The sequence below is a fragment of the Otolemur garnettii genome, unplaced genomic scaffold (assembly GCF_000181295.1).
Source record: "Otolemur garnettii isolate 467f Iridium unplaced genomic scaffold, OtoGar3 scaffold00014, whole genome shotgun sequence".
Classification (NCBI taxonomy): Eukaryota; Metazoa; Chordata; class Mammalia; order Primates; family Galagidae; genus Otolemur; species Otolemur garnettii.
In genome coordinates this window covers 22,157,316-22,175,167 of record NW_003852409.1, presented here as the reverse complement: position 1 = coordinate 22,175,167, position 17,852 = coordinate 22,157,316, and the positions used below count along the sequence as shown (strand labels likewise).

Genomic DNA, 17,852 nt, shown 5'->3' with positions numbered 1-17,852 from the left:
TTGCAGATTTTTACATCAATGTTCATCAGAGATACTGACCTATAGGTTTCTTTGTTTGTTTGTTTGTTTTTTCTTTTTCAGTATCTTTTTCTAGCTTAGATATCAAGGTGATGATGGTCTTGTCACATGGATTTGGAAGTATTTCATCTAACTCTATTTTTTGGGAAAAGGTTAAGAAGTATTGGTAATAATTCTTCTTTGAGTGTTTGATAGAACTCAGCCACGAAGCTGTCTGCTTCTGGGTTTTCCTTTGTTGAAATGTCTTTAATTGCTACTTCAATCTCTGTGTTTGTTATTGGTCTGTTCAAACTTTCTATTTCTTCCTACCAAGGTTGAATTTTCCAGGAATTCATCCATCTTCTCTAGGTTATCCAATTTGTTGGCATATAATTGTTCATAATAGTTTCTTATGGTCCCTTTATTTCTGAGACATCTGTTGTAATGTCTCCAATTTTCACTTCTTATTTTATTTATTTGAATTTTCTTCTTTTATTCTTAGTCTAGGTTGGGTTTTGTTGATTTTCTTTATTTAAAGAACCAATTTTTGGTTGTATTGATTTTTTTCTATAATTTTTTCCCTCTATTTGATTTATTTCTGTTGCATCCATTTATTTCTGTTACCTGCATTCTTTATAATAATCTTTATTGCTTCCTTCCTTCTGCTGATTTTGGGTTTAGTTTGTTCTTTTTCTAGTGTCTTCAGACACAATGTTAGGATAATTTATTTGGGATCTTTTGTCTTATTTAGTATTGTCATATAATGCTATAAACTTCCTTCCTAAAGCTTCTTTTCATGCATCCCATAGGTTTTGATATTTTGTGTTTTAATTGTTCCAAGACATTTTTAAATTTTTCTTTTGAGCATTTCTTTAATCCATCGTTTTTTCTGGAGCATATTGTTTAATCTCCACATGATTGTGAATTTTCCAAGATTCCTCTTGTTTCTGATTTCTAGTTTTATGCCACTGTGGTTGGAAACAATACTAGCTATGATGCCAATATTCTTAAATTTGTAAAAATATGTTTTGTGACCTAGTATCTGGTCTATCCTGGAGAATGTTCCATGTACTCTAGAAAAGAATCTATGTGAGTCATTATGAAACTTCTGAGATACACAAATATCAAGAAATGTAAAATCTGCACAGAGGGAAACCAATGAATTCCTCCTAGCAATACCAATGAGCTGAACAAGTTGAGACTTGCACGAATGAATCAGAAAGGACATTGTGATTATGTTTCTTGGAAATGAAATAATAGGTCATCATGAAACTTTCATAGTGACCTATGTGTGTTCTACTGCTATTAGGTGGAAAGTTTTCAATCTGTCTGTTAGGCCTATTTGCTCTATAGTGTAGTTCAAGTCCTTTATTTTCTTGTTAATTTTCTACCATTGTTGAAAATTAGGGTATTGAAATCCTCTATTCTTACATTACTATGTATTTCTTCCTTCATGTTCATTTGCTTTTTGTATCTCGTTGTTCTAATATCTTATAGATGTCTATTTATAATTGTTATGTCCTCGATAAAGTTATTTAACATTATTAAATAACGACCATCTTTGTCTCCTGAAATAATTATTGATTTGAGGTCTATTTTACCTAACATAAGTATAGCAACCCCTGCTCTCTTGGTTGGTATTTGCAAGGAATGTATTCTTATATCCATTCACTTTCAGCCAATATCGATCTTTAAAAGAAAAATTAGTCTCCGGTAGGTAGCATATGGTTGGATATTGTTAGTTTTCTTAAAATTTGTTAAGCCATTCTGTGTCTTTTGACTAAGAAATAAACTCTTGCCATTTGTTAATTGTTTTCCAATTGTAGCGTAGATCCTTTTTTCCCTTCTTCCTTGCTTACCTTTGTCCTTTAGGATTTTATGTAGTTCTAAGCTTCAATTCCTTTCACTTTTTATTTGTGTGACTGCTATAATTTTTTCTTTTTGGTTGCTAGGAGGCTTACTAAAACACTGTATAGTTATAATAGACTATTTTAATCTGATAACTTCAGCTGCATACAAATACTCTAGACTTTTACTGTGTCCCCCATTTATATTTTTATTGAAGCAAATTATATCCTTTTTTAATTGAGTAGTCCTCAAAACTTATTGTTCCTATAGTTATTTTTGACCATTTAAAATTTTAATTTTCATTCTAGAGATTTGATAGATTTATAGACCATTATAGTAGTAGTATACTCTGAACTTAATCATGAATTTATCTCTAGCAGTGAGTTTTATGTTCTAATGTTTTCATAGAGATGATCAGCTTTTCACTTCTGGTTGAAGCATTCACTTAAGCATTTTTTAAGGCTGATTTAGCAGTGATTAATTGAATTTTTGTATCTGGGAAGGAATTTATTTCTCCTTCATTCATAAAAGATGGCTTTGCTGGGTATAATATTCTTGGCTGATTTCTTTTTTTCTTTCATCACTTGGATTATATTATCCTATTCTTTCCTGACTTGCAAGGTTTCTGCAGAGAAATTTGCCAATGGTTAATGTAATTTCCTTTTTTGTCTCTTTTGTTTTTCTCCTACTCCCTTTAAAATTCTCACTATTTCTTTGACTTTTGACAATTTAATTACAATGTGCCTTGGTAAGGACCTTTTTGGGTTGAACCTGTTTGGTGTTGGGTTCCCGACCAAAAAGCAGTATCCACTGAGACATGTGGATACTGGTGGTGATCCACTGAAGAAATATAGAGTTAGAAGCTATGGTAAAGAAAGACACAAGACCTAGAGTAGAATTAAAAGCGGGAGCTCAGGTGTCCATTGCCCCTTGTGGGATTCTGGCAATGGCCCAGAGTGTTTGCTCCACTCTGATTTTATTGACGTCTATTTGCCCAGAGGATAAGATGAGAGGGGGAACAAAGATGTCAACAATTTCTTGGATTGATCATATCAGCTTCTATTGTTATTATAATTAACTTTAAGGGTGGCCTTCAGTAATCTCAAATCTGAGCCTTGGATTGGGAGAGCTTCTAGTTCTCGGTGGAGTAAAAATGCCACCAGCATTAATTTCCTCTGAGGGATCAGTGGGAGGGAGGCATTTTCTTCCTATCACCACCATGGAAGGTTGTCCTCTGCTATAAGGGATATAAGCTCTTCTGCCCATATCTCAGAGCTCAAGCAGTAGCTCTTGGTCTCTGCCCCAGACAAATGCAAATCTCCAACAATGAGTACCTGCTTTGCCTGTGTAATAGGCAGGAAACACTCCAGAAGATGTATCTTTTCTTAGGACTTGTCATAGCTTCTTCTATATCTATTATTTTCCTTAGAGTGCTCACGGACTCAGCTGGGTACTTGTAAGCTATACCCCCAACAGTCTAGAATTTCAGAAAAGGCAAGAAGCTTGCTAGCAATGGCTAGCTTAAATGTAAATTAGCTGACTTTTCTTTGTTGTGACTCACTCAGTTTACTTTTTAGTTTTCCTCTTTTTCTGGGGGCATTTTCCTTTGCCAAGAATGGGATCTTTAGTATCCATTCTCCCAGCATTTGGGAACCTATAGGCTTCATGGATTTGAAGAGAGATATCCATATCTCTCCCAGGACATGGACATTTTTAACACTTATTTCATTAAGTAAGCTCTCTGTGCCTTTCTCTAGCTCTTATCTCTCCTAAACTCCCATCATGTAAATATTTGTTTGCTTTATGGTGTGCCATAAATGCTACAAAGTCATTCTTTTTTATTCTTTTTTCCTTTTCATTCCCTTTTCAGTTATTTTGAAAACTTATCTGAAAATTCAGGACTTTTTCCTTCTTCTTTATTTGGCCTGCCATTGAAGCTCTCAGTTGTATTTTTTAATCCATTTATTGAATTCTTCAGCTCCAAGATTTCTGTTTTGTTCTCTTTATGTCTGTGCATCTGCTGGAATAGTCACATCTTAGAGTTTTACAGAGTGGGTTTTATAGGGCAAGATTTTCACCTAAAGATGAGTGCCAGAGTATCAGTGGGTAGAGTCCATTGGTCTGGTTCTGAGGACACAGTAGTGTAGTCTTTGTGCACCTTTGTCAGTTGTAGTCAATGTCAGTGATCACTGCAGATCCTTAATGGTCTAGTCCTCAGGAGTTGTGGCAGTGTGGTGGCAAGGCAGATTATTAAGATTATCAGTGCAAGGTCTTTAGGGAGCCCCTTAGTCTTAATTTCTAGACAGTGGGAAGACTCATCTGAGTTGGATTTCTCCACATGTCAATTCTAATATAGGTTAGAGGCAACTCACAGTGGTGCTGTGTTCAAGGTCACAGAGGCTTGCAGTGGCTATGGAGTTGGGTCCCCAGGTACATTGTCTCTGTAAACAAGTATGGCACCTGTGACATGGGTGCAGGTTTACTCTCTTAGGCATAGGTGGACACAACTCTCTCAGCAAGCTGAGGACTATGGCACTGTTCTGTGGCTCTGAGACACTCCCCAGTAGCTCAGACTTAGACAGCAAGGACGTAGATGTGAATATGATCCTTATTGTAAAGGTCCAGCACTGGTATGGCAAAAAGGAAGGATTGTTCAAGAGGCTCAAGCAATGTAGGTTCCAGAGCCAACAGAGCACAGTGGCAACTTAGATACCAGGAGAGTACTGTGCAGTTGTGAATCTGGACCCTGGTGGGATGCAACAGCGCCCCAAACTCTATGAGGCTCGGTGCAATGGAAGCAAGAACTTGGGAATGCCAGGGTGAAGCTTGTGGGGAACAGTAAACTTTAGCTTCACGCCCCAGGCTGGCAGCACATCAGCAGCTTGAATTTCAAATCCATAACCTAGGAGGCGGGGCGCTGTATAGCAGATGATACAGAGGATGGTGTGATACAGACCAGTCAAGGCTGTACTGCCCTGTAGAGGGCAGGTACCAGGTGGGCTTGAACATCTGTTTTATGGCTGCTCCCCTGAGTCAAATTGCCACTTACCTAAGGCTAAGACACCAGTTGGTTCAGGCACCAAATGTACAAGGCTACTCAGCCAGCTCAGGCCTGGCTTCTCTGCTGTACTGGAGTGCCTGGTGCCAGTGTTCTGAGAGGCCAAAGCTGGAGAATCTTGAGCTCAGGGGTTCAGGTCAGTCTGAGCAAAAGTGAAATCCCTCCTTGACTCTACTAAAATTGAAAAATTAGTAGAGCATTATGGTATGTGCCTGTAGTCCCAGCTACTCAGGAGGTGGAGGCAGCAGAATCACTTGAACCTAGGAATTGGAGGTTGCAGTGATCTTGGCTGACACCCATGTCACTCTACCTGGGACAACAGAGTGAGACTCTGTTCCCTCCCCACAAAATATTGTTGTTTAGTGAATTTATTTTAAAGTGTAAGCCCCTTGGTACATGCTGCTCCATGGGTACAAGTTTTGTTTGTTATAATTTTGTTATTGTTTTTTTGGTCCTTTTGGAAGCTGGTTCCTGGTGGGAGAATGTCCCATAAACTACTATTTTTCTATTGTTTGGTAGGTATATATTTAGTGTGGATACTAGAAGAAGGAAGGAAGGAGATTCTACTAGTTGTTGAGTATTCCAACCATTCCAATCATAGAATAATCCCAAGCATGCATTCTAGAAGTGGGGAAATAGTCACATGACCCACTGAGAGGTGGACCTGAGCTAAAACTTCACCAATCATCTGACTCCAGAAACCCTTCTTCTGACTGGGACACCACAGTGACATTTTGCATTTCCTAGAATTAATGCCATTCACAGCCCATATGCCCCCAAATCCCTTTCCTCAGTACACAGTCATTTAGGTAAAATACTATGGGTACCTTTGGAAATGGCCTGGAGAGAGATTAACAGTATACGTTTTGGCAGTGTACAGAATCCTCCCTCAAGCAGAAGAGTCTGGTCCTAGGGCTTCCAGGCACTACTTGTGTAACCTAAAGAAGGTCACTAATGTCTCTGGACTTTGTTTCCCATCTGTCACATGGTTAGGCCTTGCCTAAGCATCATTCAGCATTGGGATTTGATATTCTGTCACCCTAAACCCATAGGAATCTCTCCCCAGAATAAATTGCTTTTATGATAGTCCCTAACTACAGATTTGTATGTGAGGGGTTGGGAGACAAAGCCTTATTTTGACTGTGCATTAAACCATCCTTTTAATAAAATATACAAGCTTGCAGATAGCACCAGGCTAGCTCAAGGCTTCTGGCCATCAGTCATGGGAGCCTACAAGTGCCCTCAAAACCATGTGGCAATGAAGCTTTTAACTAAGAATATCTTTGGCATTTCTTTTCTATTTATGGGCCAAGAAAAGGAAGGCAATGAAGTCCAGTGCAGTGGCAACGAAGGGTGTGCAGTCTCCGTGAGGGGCAGGGCGGTGCATGCCAGACAGCGAGCTTTGCTATGAGTCCTGTGCAGTACAGGGCTTGTTTCAGCTCGCACTAGTGGGCATCTCTCCATTTCTGTCCCTGTTTATCATTCTGCATTTGTAGCAAGTAGGGCAATTGACTCACTTGGCTGACGTAAAGCAAAAAAATAAGCATCTCCAAGTTCCTTTTTGTTGTTTTTCGTTTTTTTTTTCTTCTTTCTCCCTGGAGCTCAGAAGTAGCTTCCTGTTTGGAATAGAATCTGTAGGCTTAGAGGATTGAGTCCAAAATAGAACTAAATTCTTAAATTTCTGTGGATAGCCCTTTCTTATCCTCTGTTCAAAGCCACCTCCCAATTCTCCTCCCTGTATTCATCCCCATGTCCCATCAACAAACTCCCACATTGGGTGAGTTATAATCCCAGTGATGTGACAAGTCACTGGTGACCATCTGTAAGTACTTATCCTATCTGAGCCTCAGTGTTTCATGTTGTCAAAATAAAATTCCCAGTGATGCCCCTTCAACCCAGCCCAGGACACAGAGAAGTTGTAAGGATTAAAATTAGAGAAAAATCAATAGACCTATAGAAAGTTTGAAGATGATATATTCGGGTTGTTTTATAGAATGATTTTAGGACAAATGCTTTAGTAAAATTTATTACATACATAGAGAAAGTGAAACAATATAGATATACAGCAAGGTGAATTTTCACAACCTGAATTCACACATGTAACCAGCACCCAGATCAGAAACAGGGCCTTACCTGCGCTATACAAGCCCATGTGTCTTCTCAGCACTATCAACATTCTTCCCAGGGGGATTTATTTTCTCACTGTTTCCTCCATCATATTTCAGTTTTTCATATGTGTATCTATGTATATACACACATACACACTGTACATATACATTTAGATCAATAGAAATAGACAGTGTGAACAATATCTGGATCCTTTTACCTTGTTCCTCTTCTATGGATTCCTCCATGATATTTTGTGTAGTTGTGTCTCATTCATCCTCAAGAGCATTGCATTGTGTGTGTAGAGGTCTGTGCCACCACCGATGGTCATTGGCATGGTCCCCAGTTTGGCATTATTATAAATAGTACTGTAATTTTACACTTGCCTTTAGACGAACTCTTATACAGGGTGGACATAAAGTTCATTTGCAATTTAAAATAGTTTAACATAGTAAATTGCACACAAACTTTATGTCCACCCTGTATATGCCTTTTTGCCTGACATACTAGGAGTGGAATCCACGGGACGTAGTGTATTCATAGGTTCAGCTTACTAAATATTTTAGTAGATGCTTCCAGTTTTCCAGGTTGATTAAGGCAATTCTCTGTCATTTCACAGCCTTGCCAACACCTAGTGCTTTCCATATTTTAATTTTATATTCTAACTGTATTTTAGCCATTCTGCTGAGTAGTATCTCATTGAAGTTTTAATTTGCCTTGTCCTGACAATGAATGGAGACTCATTGGGTATTGACTTTTCTGAATATCATTTCCCATTCAGCTAGATGACTTTTTCTCATTGATGAGTTATTTTTTCTTAGTCTTTTCAGGCAGCTATCACAAAATACCATGGACTAGGTAGCATATAAGCAACAGAAATTTATTTTTCACAGTTTTGTAGGCTGGGAACACCAACACCAAGGTGCTGGGAGATTTAGTGTCTGGTGAGGGCTTTCTGGTTCACCTTCTAGCTGTGTTCTCACATGGCAGATGAGACAAGAGGTCTCTGCTATGCCTCATTTATAAGGGCACTAATTCCATTCATGAGAGCTCCATCCTTACAACCCGATCACTTCCACATAGCATCACTTTGGGGATTAGGATTTCAATACATACATTTTGTGGAAACACAAACATTTGTAGCTTAACATGTATTATGAATGTAAACTTTTGTCTGCTAGATGTATTGTAGATATATTGTCTCATTGAGACCTGACTCTTCACTCTCTTCCTGGTATCTTTGACAGGATTTAGAAATCTTACTATAGTCTTACTAATCAATTTTTAATGGTGTTTGCTTTAAAAAAAAAATCTTTTTCTACTCCAGTGTCATAAAGATACTCTCTCGTGTTTTCTTCCAAAAGCTATTTTGTTGCTGTTATTGTGGTTTTGCTTTTCACATTCTTATGTGCAATCCATCTGTTTTGTTTTGGGGGTACAGAAGAGGTTAATTGTTAAGATTTCTTTTGTTTAATATTGATATTCAACTGACCCAGCAGTATTTGTTGAATTCTTTCCCCCTCTGAGTTTTTAAATCTATAATTACTGATTTCAAAGGACGATTTACTATGAGAACTCAAGAGGAAAAGTATAGTTTGTTTTCCTGAGAGACAGTGTTCACCTAGTCTCTATAGTCTAAGCTTTATATATATTATCTTATCTGAACCTTGAACAACAATTGTACAAGGAAGGTGTTATTATTTCATTCTGTAGTTGAGAAAACTGAAGCTTAGAAGGACATGCAATTAGCTCAAGGTTAAATAATGAGTGGAAGAGCTATGATTCAATATCCATTTACTTTCTGACTCCAAACTCATGTGTAGCTCTTTCTTCTGCAAGCATCATGGTGACAGTGTTCATTAGAACTGTGGAAAGTGAATAACCAGTGAGACAAAGATATTAGGCTTATAATCAACTGGGCTGTTCTAGTAACCAGGAGAAATACCTGAGACACTTACAAAACATGGCTATCCATTAGCCTCAGTAATGATCATGGTTAATGGGCAGTCATTACTTTTTTTCCACTGGAAACTTCTCAGGAATGTTATGTATTCAATTCTACCTCTTCACACAAAGTACAGGGGAGGTATTATCTTCCCCTATTTGACAGATAAGAATATTGAGGGTTGAAGAGGTCAAGTGACTTATTTAAGGCCAAACATCCAAGGTCAAATAGAGCCAGGCCCAGTTCTTATTTAACTAAGGCCCACACCTACAACCACCCTACCCCACTGCCTAGATCACTCATCTAGATGGTCATTATTGCACTTCAGGCTCAAGGCCCATGGGACCCTGATTATCCTCTTCTTATTTCATAGCCTTTCAGTCTGAGTCTCTCCTTCTCCAGCCTGACTCCTGCCCAGGAAAAAGAAACCAGGTTTGCATCCCTCCATCTGGGAGCATGCTGCTGTTTTTAGCTCTTCTGTCATCCCTAAGAGGTTTCTAGCACCTTCCTTGCTTGCCTTTAACACGTCCATGCCCCAAAGCAAAGTGCTGAATTTGAATATGCAGCTGATGTTACCTGTCACCTCCTTCCAGACACAGAACTATGTAATTGCAAAAATTGTTTCATAATCCTTCCCAATTAAGCTCCTGACAACCTAATTTTAAAGACCCCGTTGGATTTCTACATCAGTGCTCTCCTCCTTCCTCCCTCCACCCTCCACCTCTGCCCTCCCGAGAAGACCCTGCGGCCTTCACACCACAATCCTGAGCTACAAAACATCTTCATTGTGGCGAGGGACCATCACTCAGGGAGGCCCTAACATTATGTGAATAAATAACTGAGAAAAGGAAAAAACAGGTTGTAAAAACAATGATAGAAATTCAAAGAGGGAAATTATTAAAAGGTAAATATTTATCTGGGAAAAATAGCGAACAGAGTACGTCTGACGGCTGGTTATAATTCACAGCCGCACATCCATAGCATTTCTGAGGCCTGTTTCAGTTGAGCCTCAAACATTCTGACTCCAGTTACCTCATGTATTTCTCTCTTATTACCACCATTCCTTTAAAACACACACACATACAAAAAGCCCCAGTCACACACAGCACAAAAAACAGTGTATCATCAGAAACCTAAAAAAAATCCAACCATTTGTCTTCCCAGTTTAGTCTGCGGTCTAGGTCTATGCAATACACATTGTGGGGAGTCTCACAGAATTACTCAGACTCCCATTACAATGTCAAAGAAATGCCACGGAGGAAGCAGAGGGCACAAATAAAAGAATAATTCAGAACTCCAATTTCCTTCTTTTTTTTTTTTTTTCATTTCCTCTCCACTTTTAAATACATGTTCCTGGTAGGCCAATGGGAGTCATGGATTATAGCTTTCTATTTTAGCCTAGGTCTGTTTTTCTTCCTCCTTCTCCTTGGCACCCAGTTTGTGTGATCTCCCCTAAAATGCCATTGGCCCAGCTCTGCATTCCCTTCTTAGGCAAAACCTCCAATTAAAATCAGCAGGGAGTTGACTTGAATTAGGAACCCCAGTCTGGGCTCCCCAGCTGGGGGTTCTGAAAGAGAGATATGTACCTTTGAGAGCAATGATAGGAAGCCCTGGGTGGTGGAGCCTCTGTCTTCCAAATGACAAGTGACTCCATGCTGTGTCGCCAGGAGTCCTGTCAGGTCGCCAGAAAATCCTGGCTGAGGCAAAGACAAGGGCCTGCAGGGGGGCAGCTGAGGTGTTTTCTTGGCTCAGGGCCCAGATTCTCCTCCAATCTGGAGTTTAGAGGGCGGGGGATATACAGAAGGGCCATTGAGAGATCTCTGGGTTTGGACCCCCAAATCCTGAACTCTGGCCTGCTACACTTACGCTGTGTGACCAGTGGTGAGTCACGTCCCTCTCTTGTCTTCAATGCCCTCAGTGGAATGGAGATCATAAGAACATCCTATCTCATGGGATTGATGTGAGGATAAAGGGATAATTCCCATGATGTGGGAAGCACTCAAGCAACACTGATCTTCCCCCCTCAGTGAGGACGTCTCTGAGTGCAGGTGTAAGCATGAGGGAGATGGGGCGCACATTTCCAAGGCTTCTTGAAGGTCCGAGTGGCTTCATTAGGAGCCAGGATGGGGGCTGGTCAATCAGGCTCCAGCGTTTTCCAGTTTAGAAATGAAAATGCAGTTCCTCCCCCTCCTCTTCTTCCTCCTTCTTCTCTGCTCTCAGTCCCCTATCAGAATGAATTGAAATCCCATCCAGCAGAAAGATGCTGATTTAGACGTATTGGAGTTCAGCTTTGGCTGCAAATAGAAGACGCTTTGGATCCCTAGGGACTGAGAAAAGCATTTTAAAACCTATTCCTCCCTGCCTCACACTTACTGCATTACATGGGGACTGTGCCTGCCTCTGTGAGACCCTCTCCTCTGGAGCAGGCCTATTAAGCTGCTTCTCTGTTGCCAGGGTTGAGGCAAGCTGTCACCAACTAGCCTGGGAAATGGTATTTATAGATAGCAGTCCCTCCTACCCCTGGTCCCCAGTCTTTTCCTATGCACTTGTCGGGAGCCCCAATTATCTATGAGTGGAGGAAAGGGACCCTGGCAGGTCCAGAGGAAGCAAAGAATGTGATAATAGGCCCTTCACAGGCTCAAACTTCCAGTGTTTTTCCATTATTTCCGTTTATTTCTTTTCTTGTGGCCTGCTTCTTTTCTCTTGCTAGCCTTATCATTGTAATTTAACATTATGATACATAGAAAAAAGTGTGCTGAGGCCAGAGGGAGAGAGGCTGGTATTTGGATGTGGAGAACCTTGTGATCTCAGACAAGCTGCCTCGCTTCTCCAGGACTCATTTATCTTCATCTGTAACACTGAGATGGTTTTATGTACTGCTCAGGGAAACAGTATGAAGAGCCTCCAGCATCACGTATACAATGAGTACTCAATCATTGTAAGCCATAGGACCCCCCCCCCCATCCCAGCTGGTTTAGGGTGATGCTTACAATTGAGTGTTGCAGGGTTTAGGACTATCAGCTGTTACTCCAGAGCGCTGGCTGGAGATGGAGAAGGTGTAGGAGATTGATCTGATGAAGGCTGTTTTCTCATGATTGGAATTACCTTGTATTAGAAACACACACCAAATGGAATGAGCTAGACTTTCGGATTCTGTTCTTGAAAATGAAATACTGAAAAGCAAATAAAAGTTCACTGGCCTTGGGAATGAGGATTTACTGGCAACACTGCTTCCCCTTTCTAGCCCCACTCCCCACCTCTGGCCTCTGCATAAAAAGGAGGGGGATGGACAACTAGCTTGTCCTCACATAGTGCATTCTATGTCCATATTCCCCGAAGCTGAGAGTTATGACAGATGAAGGCTTGACTGAATTTTTCCGTCCTTATCTATCCACTCTGACTTCGTTCTGTCACACTCATCCCCTCCAATAGCCCCTGCCTGCTCATCTGTTCCAACTTCTTCCCCACCATCTCCAACACCAAATCCTTTTCTCCTCTCTTATCACCCTTCCCCATCTTCCACCCTGTCCCCCAGCCTCGTGCTCCTTGAGCCCCCTGAACACCACCTCCTTTCTAAGTCCTCTCTATATCATTAATGCTTTCTTTGATACAGCCCACAACCTCATGATTATTCTGAGGTCAGGAGATGCAGGTGCCACGCAGCTCCCAAATGCATCTCAGAGGGCCTCTGTCCCCAGTCCCTCCTGCTCGACAGGGCTGGAATCCTAATTTGCCACAAGCCCCATTGCTTACTGCAGCATCACCAGGAACTTTCATCCTTTTATTTCCCCCACTGAGGATTCTGAGAGTTCAGCCACAATGAAGCATTGATTCAAGGAGTGGGGGCTGTGGTTCCGACAAAGGGTCCCAATGATAAGACAAGAGAAAGGGGGCGCTCTGCGGGGTTATAGAATGCCTTGCAGATGGGGACAGAGGAGCACTAAATGGGGTACTGTCCTGTCACTTGGAGAGGGAGTGACAGGGGCAAGTGTGGGCCATTTGAAAGAGGCATTTTTGAAATGCCGCTCTCGTCAGATGGAACCATGCAATCAGAGCTGTGTGGAGGGCCTCTGCAGCTCATAAAAATATCAGGTGACTCATCCCCAATATTCAGTCAATGTTCTAGTTTGGGAGGTGGGAGCCACACAGCTCATTATCATTCCAGCTCCGTGTCCTGGAGTCTGGGCCTGCTGCTGTTCTCCAGGCTGTAATAGGATTGGTCTCAGGAGCAGAAACCGGGGAGGCTTGGAGCTGTGTGGGTGGATGTTATGGAAAAAAACTAATACTGTGGTCATGAGGGATGATGGAGGAGTTTGTTTCTCTTTTTGTTAATGTTAATGAAAAATAAAAAGAAAATTATTAATATTCTTCATTCATTTGGTGAACATTTATAGAACCCGGCTCTAAGTACTGTAGAAAGCTAGCTAGGGATTGTGGGAAGAAGGGACCTCTCTTTTCAAACCTAAGACTCTGGAGGGGAAATGCACAAAGAAACCAGGGCCTATGTTCAACACTATGTTTTGAATTTTGTAAGGGAGGTATTGATGCCAGAGGTGTGGCTGTTTCTGTGGACTTAAAAGGCACAGGGTTGGCTGGGCACGGTCGCTCATGTCTGTAATCCTAGCACTCTGGGAGGCTGAGATGGATAGATTGCTTGACTGGGAACCTGTCTCTACTAAAAGTAGAAAAACTGAGGGAAGAGGATCACTTGAGCCCAAGTTGGAGGTTGCTGTGAGCTATGATGTCACAGCACTCTATCCAGAGCAGTTGCTGTGAGCTATGATGCAATGGCACTCTACCTAGAGTGACAGCTTGAGACTCTATCTCAAAAAAGAAAAAAAAAGGCACAGGGTTTCTGGGAGACATTAATTATTCCGCCATTTTCTCTCAGCTGATAAGCAAGTTATTTAGAGCAAAGCATGCTGGGAAGCCATTTCAACAGTATCCATTTTCAAATGGATATAACAAAATGGTTTTCCTCAAACTCCAATGAGATAGTGAAATCCCTGAAAGTGTCTCAATACCTTCAAAGGAAGAGCTTATTCTCTGGGATAAGAGTACTTTTTTTATTATTACCTTTTTCATAATTGCTCTCTGCTAGACTCTTCTAAGCACTTTAAATGTATTATCTCACTGAATCCTCTCACCAGCAGCCTAAGATGGGCTCTATTATCCTCATTTTAGATATGGATACTGAGGCTTAAAGAGGCAAAGTGACTTGTTTCTACGTATAGAACAGAGCTTTGAACTCAGCTCTGCTTGGGCCAACACCCATGCTTTTCAACATTAGGCTCTACTGCTTCATTAGGCTCTTGGTGTTTGTAGTTTGGTGATTATGGCTCATTAGTGTAAGAGGTAGAATCAATGGATTGCTACCCCTTCCTACCAGAGGGAGTCCAATGCAAATCAGCTGTTCTGTCCTGCATCACAAGGTGGGAATCAGAGTTACTGATACTATTACCTTCCTCATCAACACCAACCACCACACACTGCAACCTTAAAGAAGAAGGCTCTCTTAATTCTTGCTTGGTAAATAATGCAAAAAGCCATGTCCACAGAAGGTGCCTAAGAATGTGTACACTTTTTAAGAAAAAAATCTGCACAAAATTTGTTAACACTAAAGTCACATTTGACTTCTGCAATTATAAGAGGTGCTCAGTGTAACTTCTGTTCATTTTTGTTGTCTGTATATACTGAGTATTACAATTTTAATACAATTTTTTTTTCCTTTCTTAAAATGTGCATATGTTATTGGGTCCCTTCTGTGTGAGCCAGACTTCTCTACTCCCTGGTTGTATAAGGTCAAACCCATCATTTCATCTCTGAGTTTCCATTGTCATGTTTACAAAATAGAGCCGACAGTCCCTTTGCAGGAATAACAAGACCCAACTTGTATAAAGCTCTTGTTAATCACCAAGTTTGGGGCTCAGCCTTCACATAAAAATTTTCATAATCCTCCCAACAGCTCTGGGTGGTAGGGATGATTAGGAAGGTGAGGGAAACTGCCCGGCATTACCTCAGTTCACATGTAGCAAAGCCGGGATTTTAGGCTCCGACTGACCTCAAGTCCCAAGCTGTTTTCAAAGTGTTGCTGTGAGGCTCAAGGGAGAAAACGGGAGTGAATGTACCCTGTTCAGGGTAAAATGTGCTAGACACATGGGAAGGATTATCGGTAGCATGGAAGACAGCTAAGAGATGACTTGCACAGAAATGAAGAAAGATGAGACGCCCCGAGCTGATTGCCTTACATATTTTTACCTATTTTTCTGTTGCTTCTTATCTGATGAAGTATCTGTCTTCATTGGAATATTTCAGTGACTGGATCTGGCCATAGACTTTAGTATCACTTTTAATATCCAGGGGCTATGGGGACAGGGCTTAGAGGTACAGGCTATAATGGAAAAGTGACTGAATCAAGACTCTGGAGCTCTGAGAAAATGGGAGAAATAACCCCAATCTTAAATGTTTTGAAAAACCACTGTGAAGATCGTATAAGATCCTCACTATGGAAGCACTCCCTGATTCCTGGAGGACTATGAAATATAATTTGTTTTTGTTGAGGTTGCCCGATATTACGTAACCTCATGGGAGGAATCAGTGACGGGGTTTGAAACATCTGAGATAAGGTAAAAGAAATAACCCCTGGGAATTTTTCTGTTGCTGATTTTTTTATGATGTTATCACCTGGAAGGGGAAATGGAGTTTAAACAGTTTGATTTCCCCAATCAAACTTCTTTTTTGGGACTATGGTATAATGGGATCACAGATCAGGAAGGACTGCCAAAGAACATTGACTCTAACCCCTTTGCTTTACAGATGGAACATTGCACACCAGAAGGGTAAACCACTTAAATGGTCTGTGGCATTACAATGAACTACAATGTGGGTCTTCTGGTTTATACATGGGTCATTACAATAGTTTTGAGACAGACCATTATTTCACTTCCAAGAAACACACTTGTCAGCATCCTTTCTGATTCACCTGTTGAAGCTCCTTTTTTCCTTCCTTTTCTTTTTTTATGTTTTCAACTTTATCAGCATCAACACTCACGCAAATTTCAACTTGCCAGGCATGGCTGGGAGGGCTTCATTTGTTTTCCTCCAGGAGGATTTTACGTTTTTTGATTTTTGTGTATCTCACCCTGATTGTAATGATCCACTTATTCAGTTCCCTTCCTATCCTAACTGCCCTGCCCAGTCCTTTCCTTCTTGGGGAAGCTTCAATTTCCATGATCCCTGGGATAACCACAACTCACAGCCCCGCTGGTTTTGGTAACGTTCTCCACTTTTCCCTCTATCCCTCAGGACAATTCAGCAGTGGCTTGCGAGGGTCCAGTCGCTTCTCTACTGCAATGAGAACGGGTTTTGGGGAACGTTCCTGGAGAGCCAGAGGAGCTGTGTGTGCCACGGCAGCACCACGCTGTGCCAGCGCCCGATCCCCTGTATCATAGGCGGGAACAACAGCTGTGCCATGTGCAGCCTGGCCAACATCTCGCTCTGCGGCTCCTGCAACAAGGGCTACAAGCTGTACCGAGGCCGCTGCGAACCACAGAACGTGGACTCGGAGCGGAGCGAGCAGTTCATCAGCTTTGAGACCGACCTGGACTTCCAGGACCTGGAGCTGAAGTACCTGCTGCAGAAGATGGACTCGCGCCTGTACGTGCACACAACCTTCATCAGCAACGAGATTCGCCTGGACACCTTCTTCGACCCTCGGTGGCGCAAGCGCATGTCCCTCACTCTCAAGAGCAACAAGAACCGCATGGACTTCATCCACATGGTGATCGGCATGTCCATGCGCATCTGCCAGATGCGCAACAGCAGCCTGGACCCCATGTTCTTCGTCTACGTCAACCCCTTCAGTGGGAGCCACTCCGAGGGCTGGAACATGCCCTTTGGCGAATTCGGCTACCCGCGCTGGGAGAAGGTCCGTCTGCAAAACAGCCAGTGCTACAACTGGACTCTCCTGCTGGGCAATCGATGGAAAACGTTTTTCGAGACAGTCCACATCTACCTACGTAGTCGGACTCGGCTCCCTACTCTGCTGCGTAACGACACTGGCCAGGGCCCCGTGGACCTGTCCGATCCCTCCAAGAGGCAGTTCTACATCAAGATCTCAGATGTGCAGGTGTTCGGGTACAGCCTGCGGTTCAACGCCGACCTCCTGCGCAGCGCGGTGCAGCAGGTCAACCAGTCCTACACACAAGGCGGCCAGTTCTACTCTTCCTCGTCCGTGATGCTCCTCTTGCTGGATATTCGGGACCGAATTAACCGCCTGGCGCCGCCTGTGGCCCCGGGGAAACCCCAGCTGGACTTGTTCTCCTGTATGTTGAAACACCGCCTGAAACTGACCAACAGCGAGATCATCAGAGTGAACCACGCCTTGGACCTCTACAACACCGAGATCCTCAAACAGTCCGACCAGATGACAGCCAAGCTCTGCTAACGCGGGACTCCTTGCCACGGACTTTCCCTTTTGTTGTGCAAACACAACAGAACAGTACAAAGCAAAACGAAACAAAACATACACACACGCACACACACACACAAAATTTGTAAAATGTAATTAATGTTCCAAGAAAAGGAGGAAAATCTGCACTTGTTGGAAACTCAAATGTTCTAGCAACTGTATAAAACCGTTGGGCATGTTTGTGATTTCTATACTCTGTCATGAAGAAGGGTCTCAGCCTTTTGTGGAGCTCGGAGGGAGTTGCTTCTTAGGCCTCAGGTGCTGTATGGAGGGGGGAGAGGGGAGAAAGCATATGCAATGAATTGTAGAGATCTCTGCTGTGCAGGTGCTAAGATTAAACACTAAAGAGAGAGAGATATGTAATGTACAACTGACACTGCCATTATTCCTTGTGGGAGGAAATGGACATAGATAAAGAAGATATTTCT

General features: G+C 42.0%; 1 protein-coding gene across 1 annotated transcript in view; it reads left to right on the top strand.

Annotated features, from left to right (window-relative positions):
* The window catches only part of BRINP1 (BMP/retinoic acid inducible neural specific 1), a 186,797-nt gene extending 169,207 nt beyond the window's left edge, over positions 1-17,590 (top strand). The window contains exon 8 of the mRNA XM_003785250.2: positions 16,260-17,590. Coding sequence (XP_003785298.1) covers positions 16,260-17,400 — 1,141 coding nt within the window. The 3' untranslated portion in view covers positions 17,401-17,590. The remainder of the gene's footprint in view (positions 1-16,259) is intronic.
* Positions 17,591-17,852: the final 262 nt, after the last annotated feature.